Genomic DNA, 25,013 nt, shown 5'->3' on the forward strand with positions numbered 1-25,013 from the left:
CAGGGGGAAATAAGAATGGTTGTGGTACACAGGTGGCCATTGAATTAAGAGACAGGTATGTTTGTACCTTTTCTGTATAGATCCTGAAATGTGCTACTGCATCTTACTTGGCCTCTCTATACATTTTTTAACACTCTCTCTCTCTCCACCTTTTGGTGTAATTCACTTAAAAGAGTGTCGAGGAAGAAGACACAAACTACCAAACATGGGTATTTTACTCTCACTATATGTCTGAAGATTTATGTAGAGGACTGTTGAGGAAGAAGACACTGATGCTGCCAAACAAGGGCAAATTACACTCTTATTATGTCTGTCTGTCTGTTGGGGAGATTTACTTACAGGAGTGCTGAGGAAGAAGACGCTGATACTATTAAATAGGGCATTTTGCTCTTTGTATATGTCTGTCTGTCTGTTAGGGAGATTTACTTATAGGACTGTTGATGAAGAAGACACAAACTACCAAACACAGGTATTTTACTCTCACTATATGTCTGTCTGTATGTCCATTGGGGAGATTAATATAGAGGACTGTTAAGGAAGAACACACATATTATTCTCTTATTGTGTCTGTCTGTCTGTTGGGGACATTTACTTACAGGACTGTTGAGGAAGAACACACTGATGCTGCCAAATAGGGGCATTTTACTCAGAAGTGGTTTGAACACAACTCTCAGGGTCCCATGTACCTGAAATGACATGAACAAGCTATTATTTAATTCCAAAATAATTATCAAAATTAAATTAAACTATACAAATGTTAAACTCCTCTATTTTGTGTATTGGAATCTCTAAGTTATACAAACAGGGTTATACATATTGGGTTAGTCACACTGCAATGCTAACAGGATTATACATATTTGGTTAGTCACACTGCAATGCTAACAGGGTTATACATATTTGGTTAGTCACACGTCAATGCTAATGGGGTTATACATGTTGGGTTAGTCACATTGCTATACTAAAAGGATAATATGTATTGGGCTTGTCACACTGCTGTACCAACAGAGTGATGAGTATTGGATTAACCACATTGCTGTACAAAAAGGGTGATGTGTTTTGTGTTAGTCACATTGCTGTACAAAAAGAGTGATGTGTTTTGTGTTAATCACATTGCTGTACAAAAGGGTGATGTGTTTTGTGTTAGTCACATTGTTGTACAAAAAGGGTGATGTGTTTTGTGTTAGTCACATTGCTGTACAAAAAGGGTGATGTGTTTTGTGTTAGTCACATTGCTCTACACAAAGGATGTGTTTTGCGTTAGTCACATTGCTGTACATAAAGGGTGATGTATTTTGTGTTAGTCACATCACTGTACATAAAGGATGATGTGTTTTGTGTTAGTCACATTGCTGTACAAAAAGGGCAAAGTGTTTTGTGTTAGTCACATTGCTCTACACAAAGGATGATGTGTTTTGTGTTAGTCATATTGCTCTACTAAAAGGGTGATGTGTTTTGGGTTAGTCACATTGCTGTACACAAAGGGTCATGTGTTTGGGGTTAGTCACATTGCTGTACAAAATGGTGATGTGTTTTGGGTTAGTCACATTGCTGTACACAAAGGGTGATGTTTTGTGTTAGTCACACTGCTGTATACAAAGGGTGATGTGTTTTGGGTTAGTCACATTGCTGTACATAAAGGGTGATGTGTTTTGTGTTAGTCACATTGCTGTACACAAAGGGTGATGTTTTGTGTTAGTCACATTGCTCTACACAAAGGATGATATGTTTTGTGTTAGTCACATTGCTGTACAAAAAGGGTGATGTTTTGTGTTAGTCACATTGTTGTACACAAAGGGTGATGTGTTTTGTGTTAGTCACATTGCTGTACACAAAGGGTGATGTGTTTTGTGTTAGTCACATTGCTGTACAAAAAGGGTAATGTGTTTTGTGTTAGTCACATTGCTCTACACAAAGGATGATGTGTTTTGTGTTAGTCACACTGCTGTACAACATGGGTAATGTTTTGTGTTTGTCACATTGCTGTACAAAAAGGGTGATGTGTTTTGTGTTAGTCACATTGCTCTACACAAAGGATGATGTGTTTTGTGTTAGTCACATTGCTCTACACAAAGGATGATGTGTTTTGTGTTAGTCACATTGTTCTACACAAAGGGTGATGTGTTTTGGGTTAGTCTAGTTGCTAATGTTAAGGCTAAAGGAAGATAAGAATTTTCCAGACATAATGATTCAATCTACTAACAAAGGTAAGAATGACATGGCACCAAATATTTCAATGTTTACAGGTAACATTATCAAGAATTATTATGTAACACATCTCAGCATCAGGTGAAAATTCAAACTGGAATGAAGAAAAAAAAACTGATGAAAAATCATTTGCAACTCTCTTGAATGAAAATATAACTTTGATGAAGAATCAGTTGTTTTCTTTTAATTCCTAGCTTTAAATGAAGGCCAGAGTTTGTATGTTGAGCCCACAAGCAAAGCACTGCTTTACAAGAATGACCTTGAGCTGAATTAGGTTGGTACTTTAAAGCAAATTTTCACTTATTTTGACCCTGAACCCAAGATCACTGGGGTGAATGAGAACACCATGTATATCAAGAGATTGGAAATATAAGCAAATTAAGTTTTTTAGGCAAAATGTATCTTTGCAACTATAGGAAATTAAAACAAATGAAGAAATTTAAACAAAACTATAGCAGACATTTTCTAATACTGTGACATCTACCTGAAGGGAAATGAGGCTAGTAAGTGTGAGAATGAATTGTCTTTGCAACATGATGCTGCTGAATATAATGAAAATCCTTCAAAGGGTTCAAGGACAAAAAAGAAAAGATGTAACCATGACCTTAACAGACTGTTCATGTAGCTATGTTATGTCTCACTTCCCAACAACATATGCTCCAAAGAAAAGGTGAAGCATTTTCAAAGGAGTCATTTAAAGATGACATATCTCATGGGTCCCCTGTCTATGTAAAGACTCCAAATGGAAGCATCAACCAGGTCCCCTGTTGTGTAAATACACTAACTGGAAGCATCCCCCAAGTCCCCTGTTTAGGTAAAGACTCCAAATGGAAGCATCCCCCAAGTCCCCTGCTTATGTAAAGACTAACTGGAGGCATCCTCCAGGTCCCTTGCTTATAAAAAGACTTTCAAAGAATGTACTCTGCGGTCCATCACTCCAACATCCACTGTTTATGTAAAGATTCTAAAAGTATTCTATGGTCCATCACTCCCATATCCAATGCTTATGTAAAGACTCTAAAAGTATTCTATGGTCCATCAATCCAACATCCAATGTTTATGTAAAAATTCTAAAAGTATTCTATGGTCCATCACTCCCACAGCCAATGCTTATGTAAGATTCTAAAAGTATTCTATGGTCCATCACTCCCACAGCCAATGCTTATGTAAAGACTCTAAAAGTATTCTATGGTCCATCACTCCAACATCCACTGCTTATGTAAAGACTCTAAAAGTATTATATGGTCCATCACTCCCACAGCCAATGCTTATGTAAAGACTCTAAAAGTATTATATGGTCCATCATTCCAACATCCAATGTTTATGTAAAGATTCTAAAAGTATTCTATGGTCCATCACTCCCATATCCAATGCTTATGTAAAGACTCTAAAAGTATTCTATGGTCCATCACTCCAACATCCACTGTTCATGTAAAGATTCTAAAAGTATTCTATGGTCCATCACTCCCACATCCACTGTTCATGTAAAGACGCTAAAAGTATTCTATGGTCCATCACTCCAACATCCACTGTTCATGTAAAGATTCTAAAAGTATTCTATGGTCCATCACTCCCATATCCAATGCTTATGTAAAGACTCTAAAAGTATTCTATGGTCCATCACTCCAACATCCACTGTTCATGTAAAGATTCTAAAAGTATTCTATGGTCCATCACTCCCACAGCCAATGCTTATGTAAAGACTCTAAAAGTATTCTAAGGTCCATCACTCTCACATACACTGCTTATGTAAAGACTCTAAAAGTATTCTATGGTCCATCATTCCAAAATCCACTGTTTATGTAAAGATTCTAAAAGTATTCTATGGTCCATCACTCCCATATCCAATGCTTATGTAAAGACTCTAAAAGTATTCTATGGTCCATCACTCCCACATACACTGCTTATGTAAAGAGACTAACTGGAGGCATCCTCCAGGTCCTGTGCCCACATAAACACTTTCAAAGAAGTATTCTAAGGTCCATCACTCTTACATACAATGCTTATGTAAAGACTCTAAAAAGTATTCTATGGTCCATCACTCCCATATCCAATGCTTATGTAAAGACTCTAAAAGTATTATATGGTCCATCACTCCCATATCCAATACTTATGTGAAGACTCTAAAAGTATTCTATGGTCCATCACTCCTAGGTCCCCTGCTTACATAAAGTGACTAACTGGATGCATCCTCCAGGTCCCCTGCTTACATAAAGTGACTAACTGGATGCATCCTCCAGGTCCCCTGCTGATATAAAGACTAGAATTGGAATTATCATATGGTCCCCCACTTATATAAATACTCTAACAGATATTATCTAATGGTCCCTCACTCTCAGTCCCCTGCTTATGTTATGCATATTTAATTTATTTTGTGTGAAATGACCTTTGTCAATAGCTGAGGATAGAAGTTTTGGGCCTCAATTAGTAATGTCGTATTTTAGCAAACATGTTTATTTGGATCTGAGTTCAGGGCATTGGTTCCCCCTTTAAAAATTCCTAGTCTACATCACATCTGTCATGTTCTTTTCAAAAAATTTATTAAAAGACCTGACTTGTTTACAACATAGAATTTTCTGGAAATAAACTTTTGACCCTCATCCTGGACCGCTTATTGTGTCTTAGGTTTTTATATTAAGGTTGTTATACATAAGAATTAGTCATCCCTATCTTAACGTCTGTAGTGGAATCATTCTTTTAGTTGTGTTCAGTTTTGAGAGGATTTCTTTATCTAAATTATTCACTGGAATTACACAGCATTCATTGATATTTTTGAACTAAATCACTATCGAGATTACTGTGAATTCATTTAAAGACATTCTGGATTATATCAATGTCATACATCAAGACTATCAGCATAATGCCACTATTAATGGTACTACAACACATTCATGACTGGAATTCATTCAGAACACCACTGAAATTCATTTGGAACACTCTATACTTCTGGACTTGTGACAGAACTTTTAGGACTATTTGGGATTTAATTCAAATTATTGTACAGTTCTTTTAAATTGTCACTTTTCATTCAAGAGAAATAAATGACTTGTTGAATTTGACAAAACTTATTGGCTTTTGCTTGTTTCCTTTATTTAGTATAAGACTATTGAGTCATAAGAATGTGAAGTCTCTAATTGAAAGTATCCATATATGCATGCATATATACACACAACAAGTGTTATTCAGATACCCTGAACAATTTAAGAGTTATGCTCCAGAAACAAAATGCATATAGACAGACAGACATAGTAATGGTTCTATTTCACTGTACTGCATAAAGGATTGGGTGGGTGTTAAAATATGAACAGTTTCATTATTAAAAATTTGTAAATATCAGGCGACACATCTTAGTATCAGTAAAACTATATTTTGCTATACAATAGATGAATGGACTGGTACATATATCATAGCTTACTATGTGCAATGTAATTTTCCACTCCGTAACCCAGTCAAAATTTAGATCCAAAACCATAATTCCTGAATGGCTGATTTGCCTACTCTAGGATGTTTAGCCAAACTGTATCAATTATTCAAACTTAAATGAAAAAAGATTTGATCTGATGTGACAGGAATAGGTAAAGCTCATTTTCAAAAATATGTTTGAAGATAAAATTAATTTTCCCTCAATCTCTGAAGCCATGATGATATACAACAAATCTGAGAAAACGTCTAACTGAAATATATCTAATATTTATAGGATACCTGCAGATCTTTGATTCCTGCCCTGACTCCTTTGATGCTGACAATAATGTTACAGTCACTGGCATAGCTGAAAAATTTAAAGGCATAATAAATGTATACTTTTGTCATATTTAGTAAAATGCATCATTTTGTCATATTGAGTAAAGTGTTTTGTTTTTGTCATATCCAGTACAATGTATCATTTTATCATATTCAGGACAATGTATTGTTTTGTCATACTGAGTAAAATGTATTGCTCTGTGTGTGTGTGTGTGTGTGTGTGTGTGTGATTTAGATTTTTAATGTAGCTTTAACAATTTGTCAGTCATATCGCTATGATGTCTGCAGTGTGACAGTTTATACTGATGTCTAGCACTAGGGCATCATGCTGCAGACATGTAGCATGATGTTCCACCCAGTCACATTATCCTGAAACCAGGCCAACCAGTCCGAACACTAACCTCTTAATGCTGAACACCAAGCGAGGCAGCTGTTAGTACCATTTGGTAAGTCTTTTGTATGACTAGGCCGTATTCAAACCTGTGACCTCCCGCATCCGAGGCGGATGCTCTAACTACTAGGCCACCAGAGCGGTTGTATTGTTTTGTCATATTCAGCAAAATATATTATTTTGTGATATTTAGTAAAATGTATTATTTTATTATATTCAGAACAATGTAATATATTATATTCAGTACAATGTATCATTTTGTCATGTTCTAAGAACAAAGGACCCTCGATGCTATTGTAAATCTCTCCGCTTGACAGATGGCCTGAGGCACGTCTGTTAAGCTGGACCGACTGGGGGTAGAATTGATATCCAATCAGAACTGAGGAAGGGTGGGGCCATCAATTCGAATCAGAACTTAACAGTCATTTGAATTGATAACGAATTAGTGATTTGTAAGCCGTCGTACTGGTAAAGCAGAATATACTCACTCCGAGGGAGCCAATCGTGATTTGGCGGGAAAACTCTTAGTACATTCTAAGGACAGAAAGCTTTGTAAAGGTCAGTGAGTTATTTGCTTGATTGTTGCAGAATGCTGCGGCATTGTAATTGTAATTAAGTGCAGTATGTACATTTACTTACTAGAATCGTTAGCACATAGAATTACCCTTGTATTGTTAACTTACATGCGTACTTGAGAAATGAGCTATGATTATGTAGATTGCTCGCTCGTCATAATTAATATTGTATTTCACTATTTAGTTACTTCGTAGTAAACTAGTGTATTTATTCATGCGATATTCTAGATTTTGCCATTGTGAATTAAATGGTAGCTTGATAATGGTTGCAGTGTGTAAATTTAAATAATATGGATATTTGAATATTTATGTACACTTATGGGAGTGTAATGTACAGAAATGCGTCGGATTATTGTGATATTGTTGAGAATAATGAGATTAAGAAAATATATATATTGATGTGACGCAATTTAGTGATTTCTGTATGATAAGTAGGATACCGCTCTTATTGCAACATTGTTTTTATAAGAATGTGTGTGTTTTTCGATGTGCACGAATGCGTGACCAAAGATGTAGATAACCTTGATCTGATGATTGATTGATTGTTGACTTAGTGTGAGCAAGATGGCTACCACAAATGCTAACGTCCTTGTGTTTTTCGTAGGAAGCTTTTGGGGACAGAGTAGTGAAGTCCCGAGTCTCAGAGAGACAGGATAGAAATAGGCGGAGAATGCCAGAAGGAGAAATAGAGAACAGAATTAGGCGAGGAACAAACAAGCCTCGTTGAAGGAAAGAGAGAAAGAAAGGAGGAGGAGAAAGGAAGACAAAAGAGGAGGAGGACAGGAAGAATTGGAGAACGCCGGAAGGAGGAAAGCAATTGGGGTAGTAAATTCAGATGAGTAGAAATCAAGTACAGGGGAAAGCCATCTCACACTAAAATCACGTGATGAAATAGGTTGTCACATGGTCGAGAGGAAGCAGATTGGTTGAGAACTTAATATCGTTTAATTTGTATTATGTATTAAATTGTTATTCTTTGGATTTCACCCTTGTGTTCTTATTTAATTGTCGGTATTGCTGACTGGGGGCTCGGAGCTTTACCTCTCTTTATCACTAATTTCACTTCCTACAAAAACGAGCCAGGGTGGGAATTCCTCAATAATTCAAATAAATATTGGGGGCATCCCACCCCAATGACTAACAGGGAGTCACATAGAACTTCACAAGTACAATATATTATTTTATCATATTTACTATAATTGTTTATTTTGCCATATTCAGTACAATGTATTGTTTTATCATATTCAGTACTAGCTTTCAAAACATAATATGATCGTGCTTCAGATAACATTCCTTCCATATGATTGCCTAGTAGTAGGACTGTTTCCTTCCATATAATTGCCCAGTAGTAGGTCAGTTTCCTTCCATATAATTGCCTAGTAGCAGGTCAGTTTCCTTCCATATGATTGGCTAGTAGCAGGTCAATTTCCTTCCATATGATTGGCTAGTAGTGACCTCATGGAAATCATATCCTTTAAATTGGGTTTCAATGATTTGTATCTCTGGAGTGTGTGAAGTTCCTGTTAATGGTATTAATTAATCCGAGTGTTTTTTGGAGATAAGATTATTATTAAATGGCAGCTTAAAAAAGTATTTATTATTTATAGAAGGTCAATTTGCAGGAAAATTGTCACTGTTAATTCCCTTAATTTTACTTAGTGAATTACAGAAGTAAGCCACTGTAAATTATGAGTCCCATAATCACTGTTACAATTAAAAATTACCAAAACATAATTCACTGGTCACATAATGGCAGCTACAATTACAAATAATTGTTTGGGAACAACTTAAAATGTGAGAGTAATGTATGCATGTTGGTCTTTATAAATGGTATAACTTTGCTGCATGACAGCACAACAGCTATACTTCATTCATTCACATTTCAAATCATGATTTATTTATGTTTTATGGCATGATTCTATCCTATTTTATAATATCATTCATTAATATTTTATGACAAGTCAACAATATTTTATGGAAAGATTCATTCCTGTTTTATGGCATGATTCAGTCATATTTTATGATACAAGTCATTCCTATTTTATGACACAGTTCATTAATATTTCATTGAATGATTCATTCCTATTTTATGACACGATTCAGTCATAATTTATGATATGATTCATTCCTATTTTATGGCATCTCACCTCTGTCTGCATGGGTTCGAGTCCAGGATTCGGCCAATGTGGGTATGCGAGAAAGCTTGCCAGTAGCTTTTCCTGGGTCGGTGGTTCTTCCCGGGGTTTTCCCGGGTTCTTCCTCCACCAGTAATACTGGCCACCATGCATAGCCTATCGTGTGCTGAAAAATGGTGTTAAACCCCACAACAACAACAAAATCATTCCTGTTTTATGGCATGATTCATTATATTCATTCATATTTTGACTGTCACACAGATTTTATACATTTTGCTAGATATGAAAAACAAAATGCAACTTTTATATTTTATCAACATGAAACAGGTGCAAATTAATGTTTCCCAAAACATTTAATAAACAGAATGTGCAAACAGTAGAAGTACTTTGGAATCAGTAATACACTCACAATATTCAGTTTGTACAACTAAAAAGCTCTTTCATGAAGTTTTCAAAGAATTCCAAAAAGTTTTAAAGGAGTATTTTTACTATGGAAAATGAACTATATCTATATGTTAATTTGTCACTGCATTAACTGCAGGTACAAAAATAGAAGGTAAAACCACATAATCAATTAGCAAGTGACTAGAGCAAAGGGATGCAACTCTGTCTTGTAGCTATCCATATCATGTGTTGTTTGATTGACCATATTTATCCAATCCTATGTATTTATCTACATATCGCTTTTAAAAAGAAGTGCTAGTCAATAACAAAATATTCTGAATTTACAATGAGATATAGTTCATTCAGTTTTAATGTTTGATGTTCCTTAAAATAAATTCACAGAGCTTGGATGAAAAATTCAAAACATTTTTTTAAGTATAAGAAATTCAAGGAATATTCAAGGATAAAACCCTTAAAATCAAGGACCACAACTATGATATTTATAACAGCAATAGTGTATCACAATGCTGACCATACAATCAATAAAGGAATGAAACAAACTAAATGATAAAAACCTTACAAAAATAAACATTAAAATCAATAAAGGAATGAAACAGAAACTAAATGACAAAAACTGTCCAAAAATAAAGATTTTTCTGTTGATTTTCTAATCCTATGAAAGAAATAAACAAGAAGATCATTTACAAATTGTATAGTCTCCTTGTACCTAATTTTTTACACCTAATTAACTCCTACACTCTCTTCATTGTACCTAAAAAATTTTACACCTAATTAACTTGTACACTCTCTACCTTGTATCTAACAATTTACACCTAATTAACTTCTACACTCTTTTCCTTGTACCTAATTTTTTACACCTAATTAACTCCTACACTCTCTTCCTTGTGCCTAACTTGTTACACATAATTAACTTCAACACTCTCTTCCTTGTACCTAATTTGTTACACCTAATTAAATTCTAACCTAACTTAATTAACCTAATTAACTTCTACACTCTCTTCCTTGTACCTAAACCTTGCTACACCTAATTAACGTCTACACTCTCTTCCAAGTTTTAGCCTATTACAAATAGCCATTTCATAGTTGATGAAAGTATTTTTCACAAAAAAATACCCTGATATATTTTGATTTGTTGTGGTAAATATTCTTTCCACCTGAATATTGTTTGCATTTGTACATTTTATCTGGTCCTACAGATTGATTATTAATCTACTGTCACATTCTGCATAAGAAAACACCATCACCGCCCCCCCACCATGCCACACACTTCAAATATAAGCACTGCCTACGTTTGATTTAGATATGCAAATCCAATAAACACCTTTTCTTTCAATCAGGAATACACATTTTATATCATTTAACGGTCTCAATTTTACACACAAGATATCAAAGTATAGACAAATTCACATCACAACAAGACATCAAAGAATAGACAAATTCAAAACAAAACAAGACATCCAAAGAGACAAATTCACAACAAAAACAAGACATTAAAGAATAGACAAATTCACAACAAAAACAAGACATTAAAGAATAGACAAATTCACAACAAAAACAAGACATCAAAGAATAGACAAATTCAAAACAAACAAGACAAGATACCAAAGTATGGAAAAATTTAAAACAAAACTAAAGGTTATCCAAGTATGGACAAATTCAAAACAAAACAAAACACGACTTTCTGGTGCCATACCAACCTGGCCCATAGCAATTCTCCTCAATATGTGGCAGGAAAATGATACCAGCACTTGATGTGTTTAGAGTTCCAAAACCCCAAGTGACGATTGAATTTCTGTCATAATTGGAAAAACATAAAAAACCTAGGACTGTAAAGCACATGTACTTAAAAGTACAAAACAATCGAGGACTGTTAGCAGATGTACTTAAAAGTCGAAAACATCAAAAACCAAGGACTGTAAAGCACATGTACTTAAAAGTACAAAATGTCAACAACCGAGGACTGTAAAGTACATGTACTTAAAAGTGCTTTATCAGATAACAAAGGACCTTAGATGTTGGTTCTTAAACTGAGGCACATTCCTTGTTTAATTTCATCCATTACAGCAGAATACAAACATGAACATTTTTAAATCATTTTAGTGTATCCAATCAATGCTTAGTACACATTTAATCATTTTAGTTTATCCAATCAATCCTTAATAAACATTTTAGTGTATCCAATCAATGCTTAGTAAACATTTAATCATTTTAGATATCCAATCAATGCTTAGTAAACATTTAATCATTTTAGTGTATCCAATCAATGCTTAGTAAACATTTTAGTGTATCCAATCAATGGTTAGTAAATATTTCAGAGACCTTACTTTATTCCTGGGATTTAACATTATCTTGCAATCAATTCAAGCAATGATACAAATATAGGAAGCTTGATAAATTCTAATTAGTATAAACTGGATTCAATTCCACTAGCAATACTTGCATTTTTAATATACTTCGACACATAGGCGATCAGAACATAACATTGGATTCAGTTCCACTACTATTACAAGCATTTTTAATATACTCAGACACACAGACAATAAGGACATAACATTGGATACAGTTCCACTACTATTACAAGCATTTTTAATATACTTAGACACACAGACAATAAGGACATAAATTGGATTCAGTTCCACTACTATTTCAAGCATTTTTAATATACTTAGACACACAGGCAATCAGGACATAACATTGGATTCAGTTCCACTACTATTACAAGCATTTTTAATATACTTCGACACATAGGCGATCAGAACATAACATTGGATTCAGTTCCACTACTATTACAAGCATTTTTAATATACTTAGACACACAGACAATAAGGACATAACATTGGATTCAGTTCCACTACTATTACAAGCATTTTTAATATACTTAGACACACAGACAATCAGGACATAACATTGGATTCAGTTCCACTACTATTACAAGCATTTTTAATATACTTAGACACATAGACAATAAGGACATAACATTGGATTCAGTTCCACTACTAGTACAAGCATTTTTAATATTCTCAGACACACAGGCAATCAGGACATAACATTGGATTCAGTTCCACTACTATTACAAGCATTTTTAATATACTTAGACACATAGACAATAAGGACATAACATTGGATTCAGTTCCACTACTATTACAAGCATTTTTAATATACTTAGACACACAGACAATAAGGACATAACATTGGATTCAGTTCCACTACTATTACAAGCATTTTTAATATACTTAGACACATAGACAATAAGGACATAACATTGGATTCAGTTCCACTACTATTACAAGCATTTTTAATATACTTAGACACACAGACAATCAGGACATAACATTGGATTCAGTTCCACTACTATTACAAGCATTTTTAATACACTTAGACACACAGACAATAAGGACATAACATTGGATTCAGTTCCACTACTATTACAAGCATTTTTAATATACTTAGACACACAGACAATAAGGACATAAATTGGATTCAGTTCCACTACTATTACAAGCATTTTTAATATACTTAGACACATAGACAATAAGGACATAACATTGGATTCAGTTCCACTACTATTACAAGCATTTTTAATATACTTAGACACACAGACAATAAGGACATAAATTGGATTCAGTTCCACTACTATTACAAGCATTTTTAATATACTTAGACACACAGACAATCAGGACATAACATTGGATTCAGTTCCACTACTATTACAAGCATTTTTAATATACTTAGACACACAGACAATCAGGACATAACATTGGATTCAGTTCCACTACTATTACAAGCATTTTTAATATACTTAGACACACAGACAATAAGGACATAAATTGGATTCAGTTCCACTACTATTACAAGCATTTTTAATATACTTAGACACATAGACAATAAGGACATAACATTGGATTCAGTTCCACTACTATTACAAGCATTTTTAATATACTTAGACACAGAGACAATAAGGACATAACATTGGATTCAGTTCCACTACTATTTCAAGCATTTTTAATATACTTAGACACATAGACAATAAGGACATAACATTGGATTCAGTTCCACTACTATTACAAGCATTTTTAATATACTTAGACACATAGACAATCAGGACATAACATTGGATTCAGTTCCACTACTATTACAAGCATTTTTAATATACTCAGACACATAGACAATCAGGACATAACATTGGATTCAGTTCCACTACTATTACAAGCATTTTTAATATACTTAGACACACAGACAATAAGGACATAACATTGGATTCAGTTCCACTACTATTACAAGCATTTTTAATATACTTAGACACACAGACAATAAGGACATAACATTGGATTCAGTTCCACTACTATTACAAGCATTTTTAATATACTTAGACACAGAGACAATAAGGACATAACATTGGATTCAGTTCCACTACTATTACAAGCATTTTTAATATACTTAGACACATAGACAATCAGGACATAACATTGGATTCAGTTCCACTACTATTACAAGCATTTTTAATATACTCAGACACACAGACAATAAGGACATAACATTGGATTCAGTTCCACTACTATTACAAGCATTTTTAATATACTTAGACACATAGACAATAAGGACATGACATTGGATTCAGTTCCACTACTATTACAAGCATTTTTAATATACTTAGACACACAGACAATAAGGACATAGCATTGGATTCAGTTCCACTACTATTACAAGCATTTTTAATATACTTAGACATATAGAAAATAAGGACATAACATTGGATTCAGTTCCACTACTATTACAAGCATTTTTAATGTACTTAGACACATAGGCAATAAGGACATAACACTGGATTCAGTTCCACTAATATTACAAGCATTTTTAATATACTCAGACACACAGACAATAAGGACATAACACTGGATTCAGTTCCACTACTATTTCAAGCATTTTTAATATACTTAGACACACAGACAATAAGGACATAACACTGGATTCAGTTCCACTACTATTACAAGCATTTTTAATATACTTAGACACACAGACAATAAGGACATAACATTGGATTCAGTTCCACTACTATTACAAGCATTTTTAATATACTTAGACACACAGACAATAAGGACATAACATTGGATTCAGTTCCACTACTATTACAAGCATTTTTAATATACTTAGACACACAGACAATAAGGACATAACATTGGATTCAGTTCCACTACTATTACAAGCATTTTTAATATACTTAGACACACAGACAATAAGGACATAAATTGGATTCAGTTCCACTACTATTTCAAGCATTTTTAATATACTTAGACACACAGGCAATCAGGACATAACATTGGATTCAGTTCCACTACTATTACAAGCATTTTTAATATACTTCGACACATAGGCGATCAGAACATAACATTGGATTCAGTTCCACTACTATTACAAGCATTTTTAATATACTTAGACACACAGACAATAAGGACATAACATTGGATTCAGTTCCACTACTATTACAAGCATTTTTAATATACTTAGACACACAGACAATCAGGACATAACATTGGATTCAGTTCCACTACTATTACAAGCATTTTTAATATACTTAGACACATAGACAATAAGGACATAACATTGGATTCAGTTCCACTACTAGTACAAGCATTTTTAATATTCTCAGACACACAGGCAATCAGGACATAACATTGGATTCAGTTCCACTACTATTACAAGCATTTTTAATATACTTAGACACATAGACAATAAGGACATAACATTGGATTCAGTTCCACTACTATTACAAGCATTTTTAATATACTTAGACACACAGACAATAAGGACATAACATTGGATTCAGTTCCACTACTATTACAAGCATTTTTAATATACTTAGACACATAGACAATAAGGACATAACATTGGATTCAGTTCCACTACTATTACAAGCATTTTTAATATACTTAGACACACAGACAATCAGGACATAACATTGGATTCAGTTCCACTACTATTACAAGCATTTTTAATACACTTAGACACACAGACAATAAGGACATAACATTGGATTCAGTTCCACTACTATTACAAGCATTTTTAATATACTTAGACACACAGACAATAAGGACATAAATTGGATTCAGTTCCACTACTATTACAAGCATTTTTAATATACTTAGACACATAGACAATAAGGACATAACATTGGATTCAGTTCCACTACTATTACAAGCATTTTTAATATACTTAGACACACAGACAATAAGGACATAAATTGGATTCAGTTCCACTACTATTACAAGCATTTTTAATATACTTAGACACACAGACAATCAGGACATAACATTGGATTCAGTTCCACTACTATTACAAGCATTTTTAATATACTTAGACACACAGACAATCAGGACATAACATTGGATTCAGTTCCACTACTATTACAAGCATTTTTAATATACTTAGACACACAGACAATAAGGACATAAATTGGATTCAGTTCCACTACTATTACAAGCATTTTTAATATACTTAGACACATAGACAATAAGGACATAACATTGGATTCAGTTCCACTACTATTACAAGCATTTTTAATATACTTAGACACACAGACAATAAGGACATAACATTGGATTCAGTTCCACTACTATTTCAAGCATTTTTAATATACTTAGACACATAGACAATAAGGACATAACATTGGATTCAGTTCCACTACTATTACAAGCATTTTTAATATACTTAGACACATAGACAATCAGGACATAACATTGGATTCAGTTCCACTACTATTACAAGCATTTTTAATATACTCAGACACATAGACAATCAGGACATAACATTGGATTCAGTTCCACTACTATTACAAGCATTTTTAATATACTTAGACACAGAGACAATAAGGACATAACATTGGATTCAGTTCCACTACTATTACAAGCATTTTTAATATACTTAGACACATAGACAATCAGGACATAACATTGGATTCAGTTCCACTACTATTACAAGCATTTTTAATATACTCAGACACACAGACAATAAGGACATAACATTGGATTCAGTTCCACTACTATTACAAGCATTTTTAATATACTTAGACACATAGACAATAAGGACATGACATTGGATTCAGTTCCACTACTATTACAAGCATTTTTAATATACTCAGACACACAGACAATAAGGACATAACACTGGATTCAGTTCCACTACTATTTCAAGCATTTTTAATATACTTAGACACACAGACAATAAGGACATAACACTGGATTCAGTTCCACTACTATTACAAGCATTTTTAATATACTTAGACACACAGACAATAAGGACATAACATTGGATTCAGTTCCACTACTATTACAAGCATTTTTAATATACTTAGACACATAGACAATAAGGACATAACATTGGATTCAGTTCCACTACTAGTACAAGCATTTTTAATATTCTCAGACACACAGGCAATCAGGACATAACATTGGATTCAGTTCCACTACTATTACAAGCATTTTTAATATACTTAGACACATAGACAATAAGGACATAACATTGGATTCAGTTCCACTACTATTACAAGCATTTTTAATATACTTAGACACACAGACAATAAGGACATAACATTGGATTCAGTTCCACTACTATTACAAGCATTTTTAATATACTTAGACACATAGACAATAAGGACATAACATTGGATTCAGTTCCACTACTATTACAAGCATTTTTAATATACTTAGACACACAGACAATCAGGACATAACATTGGATTCAGTTCCACTACTATTACAAGCATTTTTAATACACTTAGACACACAGACAATAAGGACATAACATTGGATTCAGTTCCACTACTATTACAAGCATTTTTAATATACTTAGACACACAGACAATAAGGACATAAATTGGATTCAGTTCCACTACTATTACAAGCATTTTTAATATACTTAGACACATAGACAATAAGGACATAACATTGGATTCAGTTCCACTACTATTACAAGCATTTTTAATATACTTAGACACACAGACAATAAGGACATAAATTGGATTCAGTTCCACTACTATTACAAGCATTTTTAATATACTTAGACACACAGACAATCAGGACATAACATTGGATTCAGTTCCACTACTATTACAAGCATTTTTAATATACTTAGACACACAGACAATCAGGACATAACATTGGATTCAGTTCCACTACTATTACAAGCATTTTTAATATACTTAGACACACAGACAATAAGGACATAAATTGGATTCAGTTCCACTACTATTACAAGCATTTTTAATATACTTAGACACATAGACAATAAGGACATAACATTGGATTCAGTTCCACTACTATTACAAGCATTTTTAATATACTTAGACACACAGACAATAAGGACATAACATTGGATTCAGTTCCACTACTATTTCAAGCATTTTTAATATACTTAGACACATAGACAATAAGGACATAACATTGGATTCAGTTCCACTACTATTACAAGCATTTTTAATATACTTAGACACATAGACAATCAGGACATAACATTGGATTCAGTTCCACTACTATTACAAGCATTTTTAATATACTCAGACACATAGACAATCAGGACATAACATTGGATTCAGTTCCACTACTATTACAAGCATTTTTAATATACTTAGACACACAGACAATAAGGACATAACATTGGATTCAGTTCCACTACTATTACAAGCATTTTTAATATACTTAGACACACAGACAATAAGGACATAACATTGGATTCAGTTCCACTACTATTACAAGCATTTTTAATATACTTAGACACAGAGACAATAAGGACATAACATTGGATTCAGTTCCACTACTATTACAAGCATTTTTAATATACTTAGACACATAGACAATCAGGACATAACATTGGATTCAGTTCCACTACTATTACAAGCATTTTTAATATACTCAGACACACAGACAATAAGGACATAACATTGGATTCAGTTCCACTACTATTACAAGCATTTTTAATATACTTAGACACATAGACAATAAGGACATGACATTGGATTCAGTTCCACTACTATTACAAGCATTTTTAATATACTCAGACACACAGACAATAAGGACATAACACTGGATTCAGTTCCACTACTATTTCAAGCATTTTTAATATACTTAGACACACAGACAATAAGGACATAACACTGGATTCAGTTCCACTACTATTACAAGCATTTTTAATATACTTAGACACACAGACAATAAGGACATAACATTGGATTCAGTTCCACTACTATTACAAGCATTTTTAATATACTTAGACACACAGACAATAAGGACATAACATTGGATTCAGTTCCACTACTATTACAAGCATTTTTAATGTACTTAGACACATAGGCAATCAGCACATAACATTGGATTCAGTTCCACTACTATTTCAAGCATTTTTAATATACTTAGACACACAGACAATAAGGACATAAATTGGATTCAGTTCCACTACTATTACAAGCATTTTTAATATACTTAGACACATAGACAATAAGGACATAACATTGGATTCAGTTCCACTACTATTTCAAGCATTTTTAATATACTTAGACACACAGACAATAAGGACATAACAATGGATTCAGTTCCACTACTATTACAAGCATTTTTAATATACTTAGACACATAGGCAATCAGCACATAACATTGGATTCAGTTCCACTACTATTACAAGCATTTTTAATATACTCAGACACACAGACAATAAGGACATAACATTGGATTCAGTTCCACTACTATTACAAGCATTTTTAATATACTTAGACACACAGACAATAAGGACATAACATTGGATTCAGTTCCACTACTATTTCAAGCATTTTTAATATACTTAGACACATAGACAATAAGGACATAACATTGGATTCAGTTCCACTACTATTACAAGCATTTTTAATATACTTAGACACACAGACAATAAGGACATAGCATTGGATTCAGTTCCACTACTATTACAAGCATTTTTAATACACTTAGACACACAGACAATAAGGACATAGCATTGGATTCAGTTCCACTACTATTTCAAGCATTTTTAATATACTTAGACACACAGACAATAAGGACATAACATTGGATTCAGTTCCACTACTATTACAAGCATTTTTAATATACTTAGACACACAGACAATAAGGACATAACATTGGATTCAGTTCCACTACTATTACAAGCATTTTTAATATACTTAGACACACAGACAATAAGGACATAACATTGGATTCAGTTCCACTACTATTTCAAGCATTTTTAATATACTTAGACACACAGACAATAAGGACATAACATTGGATTCAGTTCCACTACTATTACAAGCATTTTTAATATACTTAGACACATAGACAATAAGGACATGACATTGGATTCAGTTCCACTACTATTACAAGCATTTTTAATATACTTAGACACACAGACAATAAGGACATAACATTGTAAGATACAACTGGATTTTTCAGTTTTACTAAAACTGAACTTGAATGTGATTATTAAAAAAAATAGTCTCAGAAAGAAAAAAATTATAGAAAAAACTGCTTTTCAAACCAGTCAATAAAAAAATACTGAATTACTGCAAAATAATTCTTGTTTTTCTTCTTTCAAACCCCAGTTAACATAGTTTAATTTTTTAAATGCTTTTTAACTAGTTTTAAACTTCTTTTCAGAAGTAATTGTTTTTTTAAAAAAACTATTTTAACTGCACATTTAACTAAAAACTGGTGTCACCACAGAAAAACTGAATATTTAGCCAGTTTTTTTATATACCAAGTTTGTTTTGTAAGCACATAAAATTCAACAGGAGATATATAGGACGGATCAACAAACTTGAATGTTTTTTTTCCCTCTTCATTAACTGTAATATTAACTTTCATATTGATCCTACTGAACAATGCACTCGTATCCACGATCAAGGAACTCACTTGGGAAGCATTTATTATAACTGCTGTGCAAATAAGTAGAACAAAGTCATCATTTCCTTTTAAACGAAGTGTCGGGTGTTGTGAGAGAGGTCACCATGTGTATTTTATATTATGCTACGAGAAATTCTGTATTATAACATTATATTGTATACAAGTATTTTATACTATGCTACAATTCTGTGTTTTAACACAGTATGTTGTACAAAAGTATTTTACACATATATTAAATAAAATTCTGTGTTATAACAGAGCATATTGTATAAAAGTATGAAATACACATGCTACAAGAAATTCTGTGTTATAAAAGAGTATTATACTGTATAAAAGTATTTTATACATATACAACAAAAATTCTCTATTATAACTAAGATTGTTGTACAAAAGTATTTTAAAATACGCTACAATTCTGTCTTATAGTAGTGTTTCACAAACATATTTTATACATTTGCTACAAGAAATTTGGTGTTATAACAGAGTATACATATACACACAATTATATATCATCATAAGTCACTTTGTACTAAAGTATGTTATATATTATCCTGGGGCCCCATGTGGCCGAGTGGTCTAAAGCGCTCACTGTTACGGATCACTGCCATCTCACCTCTGTCTGCGTGAGGTCGAGTCTCAGGCTCGGCTAATGTTGGTACATGAGAAAGCCTGCCAGTAGCTTCTCGTGGGTCAGTGGTTCTTCCCGGGGTTTTCCAGGGTTCTTCCTCCACCAATTATACTGGCCGCCATGTATAACCTATCTTGTGCTGAAAAATGGCATTAAACCCTACAACAAATATTATCCTACAAGCAAGTCTTTGTTCTGTGTTAGCCATCTGAATATACAACTGGCACCATTTTCATTTAGGGCTGTTCCATTTAAACAGACATGGTACCCTGGGAAGGCAGTTTAAAAAAAATATATGCCTGGGTACATTGATTTCAGAGTTCATATTAAAAAAAGAAGTTAATTCTAAATTGCATCTATGGGTGAGTACCCCGCTTTAAAAGTGCCTTCCCTGGATCCCAAGTATGTTTTACTGGAACAGCCCATAGGACAAGCCAGGCAGCATAGTAAGTCTATTTGAAAGTAGAGATAATGATATTCTGAAGATGTGATTTTCCATTCAGTAGGAATAGCAACAGCAAAGTTATCAATATGTCTACTGTGCCAGTCGTATTAGACATCAGACTGGCACAATTTTCATTTTAAGCCAACTGGACATAATAAGAAGTCTTCTAATGAAAACCCCATGTCAATATGACTTTCTGTTCAAGTAGAGTTGTGATAAGATTTGTAAGATGGCTGTCATGGTGGTCATATCAGATTCAAGGTTAGGGTTAGGGTCATATCGGATTCAGGTCAGCACCATTTTTACTTGAACCAGGTAGAAATCATAAGAGGTCTTGTAGTGAAAAACCCATGTTGAATCAAACATCCAGCACTTTTTACTTGAACCAGGTAGAAATCATAAGAGGTCTTGTAGTGAAAAACCCATGTTGAATCAAACATCCAGCACCATTTTACTTGAACCAGGTAGAAATCATAAGAGGTCTTGTAGTGAAAAACCCATGTTGAATCAAACATCCAGCACCATTTTTAATTGAACCAGGTAGGAATCATAACAAGATTCTCAAGATGGCTGCCATGACTGCTGTACTGAATGACAGATACACACCATTTTTGTTTAAGATCAACTAGAAATCAGAAGTCTTTCAGTGATAACTCCATCCACTCAGAAGTAGCAAAAACAAGATTTTGAAGATGGCTGTTATAGTGGCCATCAGATCAGCACTATTTTCACTTACAAACAACCAGACTTTTCAGAAGTTGTTTAGTGAAAACCCCATGTTGATATGACCATCCTATCAGATCCAGTAGCATCACAATTTTCAATATGGCTGCCATGCTATTTTCATTTATGACCACCAAGACATCAAAATAAGGCTTTGAGTAAGAACCACATGTTGATATAAGCATCCATTCTAGTATAGTAGCAAGAAAAAGGTTCTGAAGATGGCCACTATGGTGGCATTATTTGATGTCCAACCAGACCATTTTCATTTAGGACCAACCAGACCATGGAATGAATGTGCGTGTGATGTTTCAACGTAATCCTCCGAGCAGTTTAGGAGGAGTAGCAATAACAAGCTTGTGCAAATGGACAGAGAGTTGACATATGACAGATGGATGGATGACAGACAGAGGGCTGACAGATGACGGATGGGTGATGGACAACAGACAATGGATGGGTGATGGACAACAGACAATGGATGGATGATGGATAGAGAGATGACAGATGTGGAGTAATAAGTAAGTAGATGTACATGTACTATTTTTCCTAGTTCTCATGGTTTTGGAAGACACTGAATTTCAAGACTCCGTGAAGAAAATATTCATGTGTAAAGACACAGGGATCTGTAATCCTATCAACAGCATATACAAGAATTCAAAATGCAATGAAAATGTCTTTTTTGATGAGATGTGATTTAGATTTTTATTGTAGCTTTAACATATTTTCAGTCATATCACTACGATGTCTGCAGTGTGGCAGTTTATAGTGATGTCTAGCACTGGGGCATCAAGCCACAGACATGTAGCATGATGTCCCACCCAGTCGCATTATTCTGACACCAGGCTGACCAGTCCTAACACTAACCTCTTACTGCTGAGCGCCTAGTGAGGCAGCTGTTAGTACCATTTTACCATTCTTAATTGCATGGGAACAACAACAAAAATCACTTCATGATACTCTAAGCTGCCTTAAATGAGTGTAGAGATTTCTACAGTGAATGCACCTTATACAGTGGTGACCAGTGTAGTGATTCCTACAGTGAATGAACCTTATACAGTGGTGACCAGTGTAGTGATTTACACAGTGAATGCATTTCATACAGTAGTAACCAGTGTAGTAATTTCTACAGTGAATGCACCGTATACAGTGGTAACCAGAGTAGTAATTTCCTGAGTGAATGCACTTTATACAGTGGTGATCAGCGTAGTGATTTCCCGAGTGAATGCACCTTTTAGAGTGGTGACCAGTGTAGTGTGTGTGTGTGTTATTTGGATTTTTAATGTAGCTTTAACAATTTTGCCGTCATATCACTACGATGTCTGCAGTGTGACAGTTTATAGTGATGTCTAGCACTGGGGCATCATGCCACAGACATGTAGCATCATGTCCCACCCAGCCACGTTATCCTGACACAACGCTGACCAGTCCTAACACTAACCTCTTAATGCTGAATGCCAAGCAAGACAGCTGCTAGTAAATATTTTAGAAGTTTTTGGTATGACTCAGCTGGGGTTTGAACCCATGACCTTCCATATCCAAGGTGGATGCTCTAACTACTTACGCCACTGAAGTGGTGACCAGTATAATGATTTCCAGATGGAATGCAACTTAACTCATTAGCCACTGGATATTCTGTTTCATTCTTGCTCAAAACTGGGGTGTGAAACACAATTTTTGGCGTTACTTCTCACTGCATCCAAACATCAATTCAGAGATTTTCATTTTGCTGGATGCCTAGATCTATAAAATTTATTTTCAATTCTCTATGAACAGATGGGTGAAAATTATACTACTTTTTGCCTTTTTTGTGTGCTTAATTATTAGACCCAAAATTTTGGCATATCATGAATTGTCTTGATGCCACAAAACTCAGAAAATGGGTGCTACCTCAGGATGCCAAAATGTGGCAATTGGGAACCTTTATTTTTATTCAAGTGGAACACATTCAGACCCTGCAACATTTAAACACAAGAATGACATTCACACAAATCATTTATGTCACTGATTGAAATGAACTTACATAATGTCCAAATCCATGTAGATTTCATCACGACGGACATTCTCAGTGTAGACCTTGACTCCACCAATACGAGGCGGCTAAAATAAAATATCAAGTCATTTTACTTTCTAACATCTTTTATATCTGGGATGTAACAATTAACTAAGGGATATTCCAGTAAAACATACATGGGACCAAGAGAAGGCACTTTTAATGTGAGGCACACACCCATAGAACCTTATCATTTTAATATGAACTTCTGAAATCTAAATATCCTGACATTTATTTTTTTTAAACTGCCTTCCCTGGGTACCTTGTATATTTAAATGGAACAACCCTAATTAAATCAATAAAAACAAAATTTTAAAAACAATACTAAAAATGGAATTACTGTATTAATCTAATGAAAAGGCCCAGATTCATGATAAGTTAATCTATTTGTAACAAAATTTAGCACATATTTACAAAGATTATCTTTTTTAAAAATAAGCCTGGACTCTACTTTGTCTATAAATAAGCCTGGACTCTACTTTGTCTAAAAATAAGCATGGACTCCACTTTGTCTATAAATAATATAGGACTCTCCTTTGTGAAAAATGTATATGACTGTACCCTGATCTCATTATGGTAGAAATATTGAAGTGTTTTTATGTATTATTGACCTGAAAGAGACTATAACTCACAGGTTCACATTCAAAACTGTTCAGTTTGATTGACTTAGAATGGGAATATTTCTCTTTCATTACATATGTCAACTGCTCTAATTAGAACAAAAAGCAATTTGTTTAAAAAATATAACCCCACCTCTCCTGTGTCTTACATTACATTCAAAGTGTAGAAAAGTTTAGACGAAAAAGGGAATAAACTG

At 33.8% G+C, this 25,013-nt stretch overlaps 1 protein-coding gene across 5 annotated transcripts in view; it reads right to left on the reverse strand.

Moving 5' to 3' along the window:
- Positions 1–25,013, reverse strand: part of LOC149792219 (extended synaptotagmin-2-like) — a 155,442-nt gene that overhangs the window by 104,383 nt on the left and 26,046 nt on the right. For all 5 annotated transcript variants that reach the window (XR_016423527.1, XR_016423529.1, XR_016423528.1 and 2 more), the window contains exons 4-6: positions 24,167–24,243; positions 5,908–5,974; positions 597–686 (exon numbers count right to left, since the gene is read on the reverse strand). Coding sequence is in view for 2 of the 5 variants with exons in the window: in XM_089970745.1 (XP_089826871.1) it covers positions 597–686; positions 5,908–5,974; positions 24,167–24,243 (234 nt within the window). In the remaining 3 variants the exon portion in view is untranslated. The remainder of the gene's footprint in view (positions 1–596; positions 687–5,907; positions 5,975–24,166; positions 24,244–25,013) is intronic.

Source organism: Sinohyriopsis cumingii, chromosome 9 (genome assembly GCF_028554795.1).
Source record: "Sinohyriopsis cumingii isolate HCF-2022 chromosome 9, ASM2855479v2, whole genome shotgun sequence".
NCBI lineage: Eukaryota > Metazoa > Mollusca > Bivalvia > Unionida > Unionidae > Sinohyriopsis > Sinohyriopsis cumingii.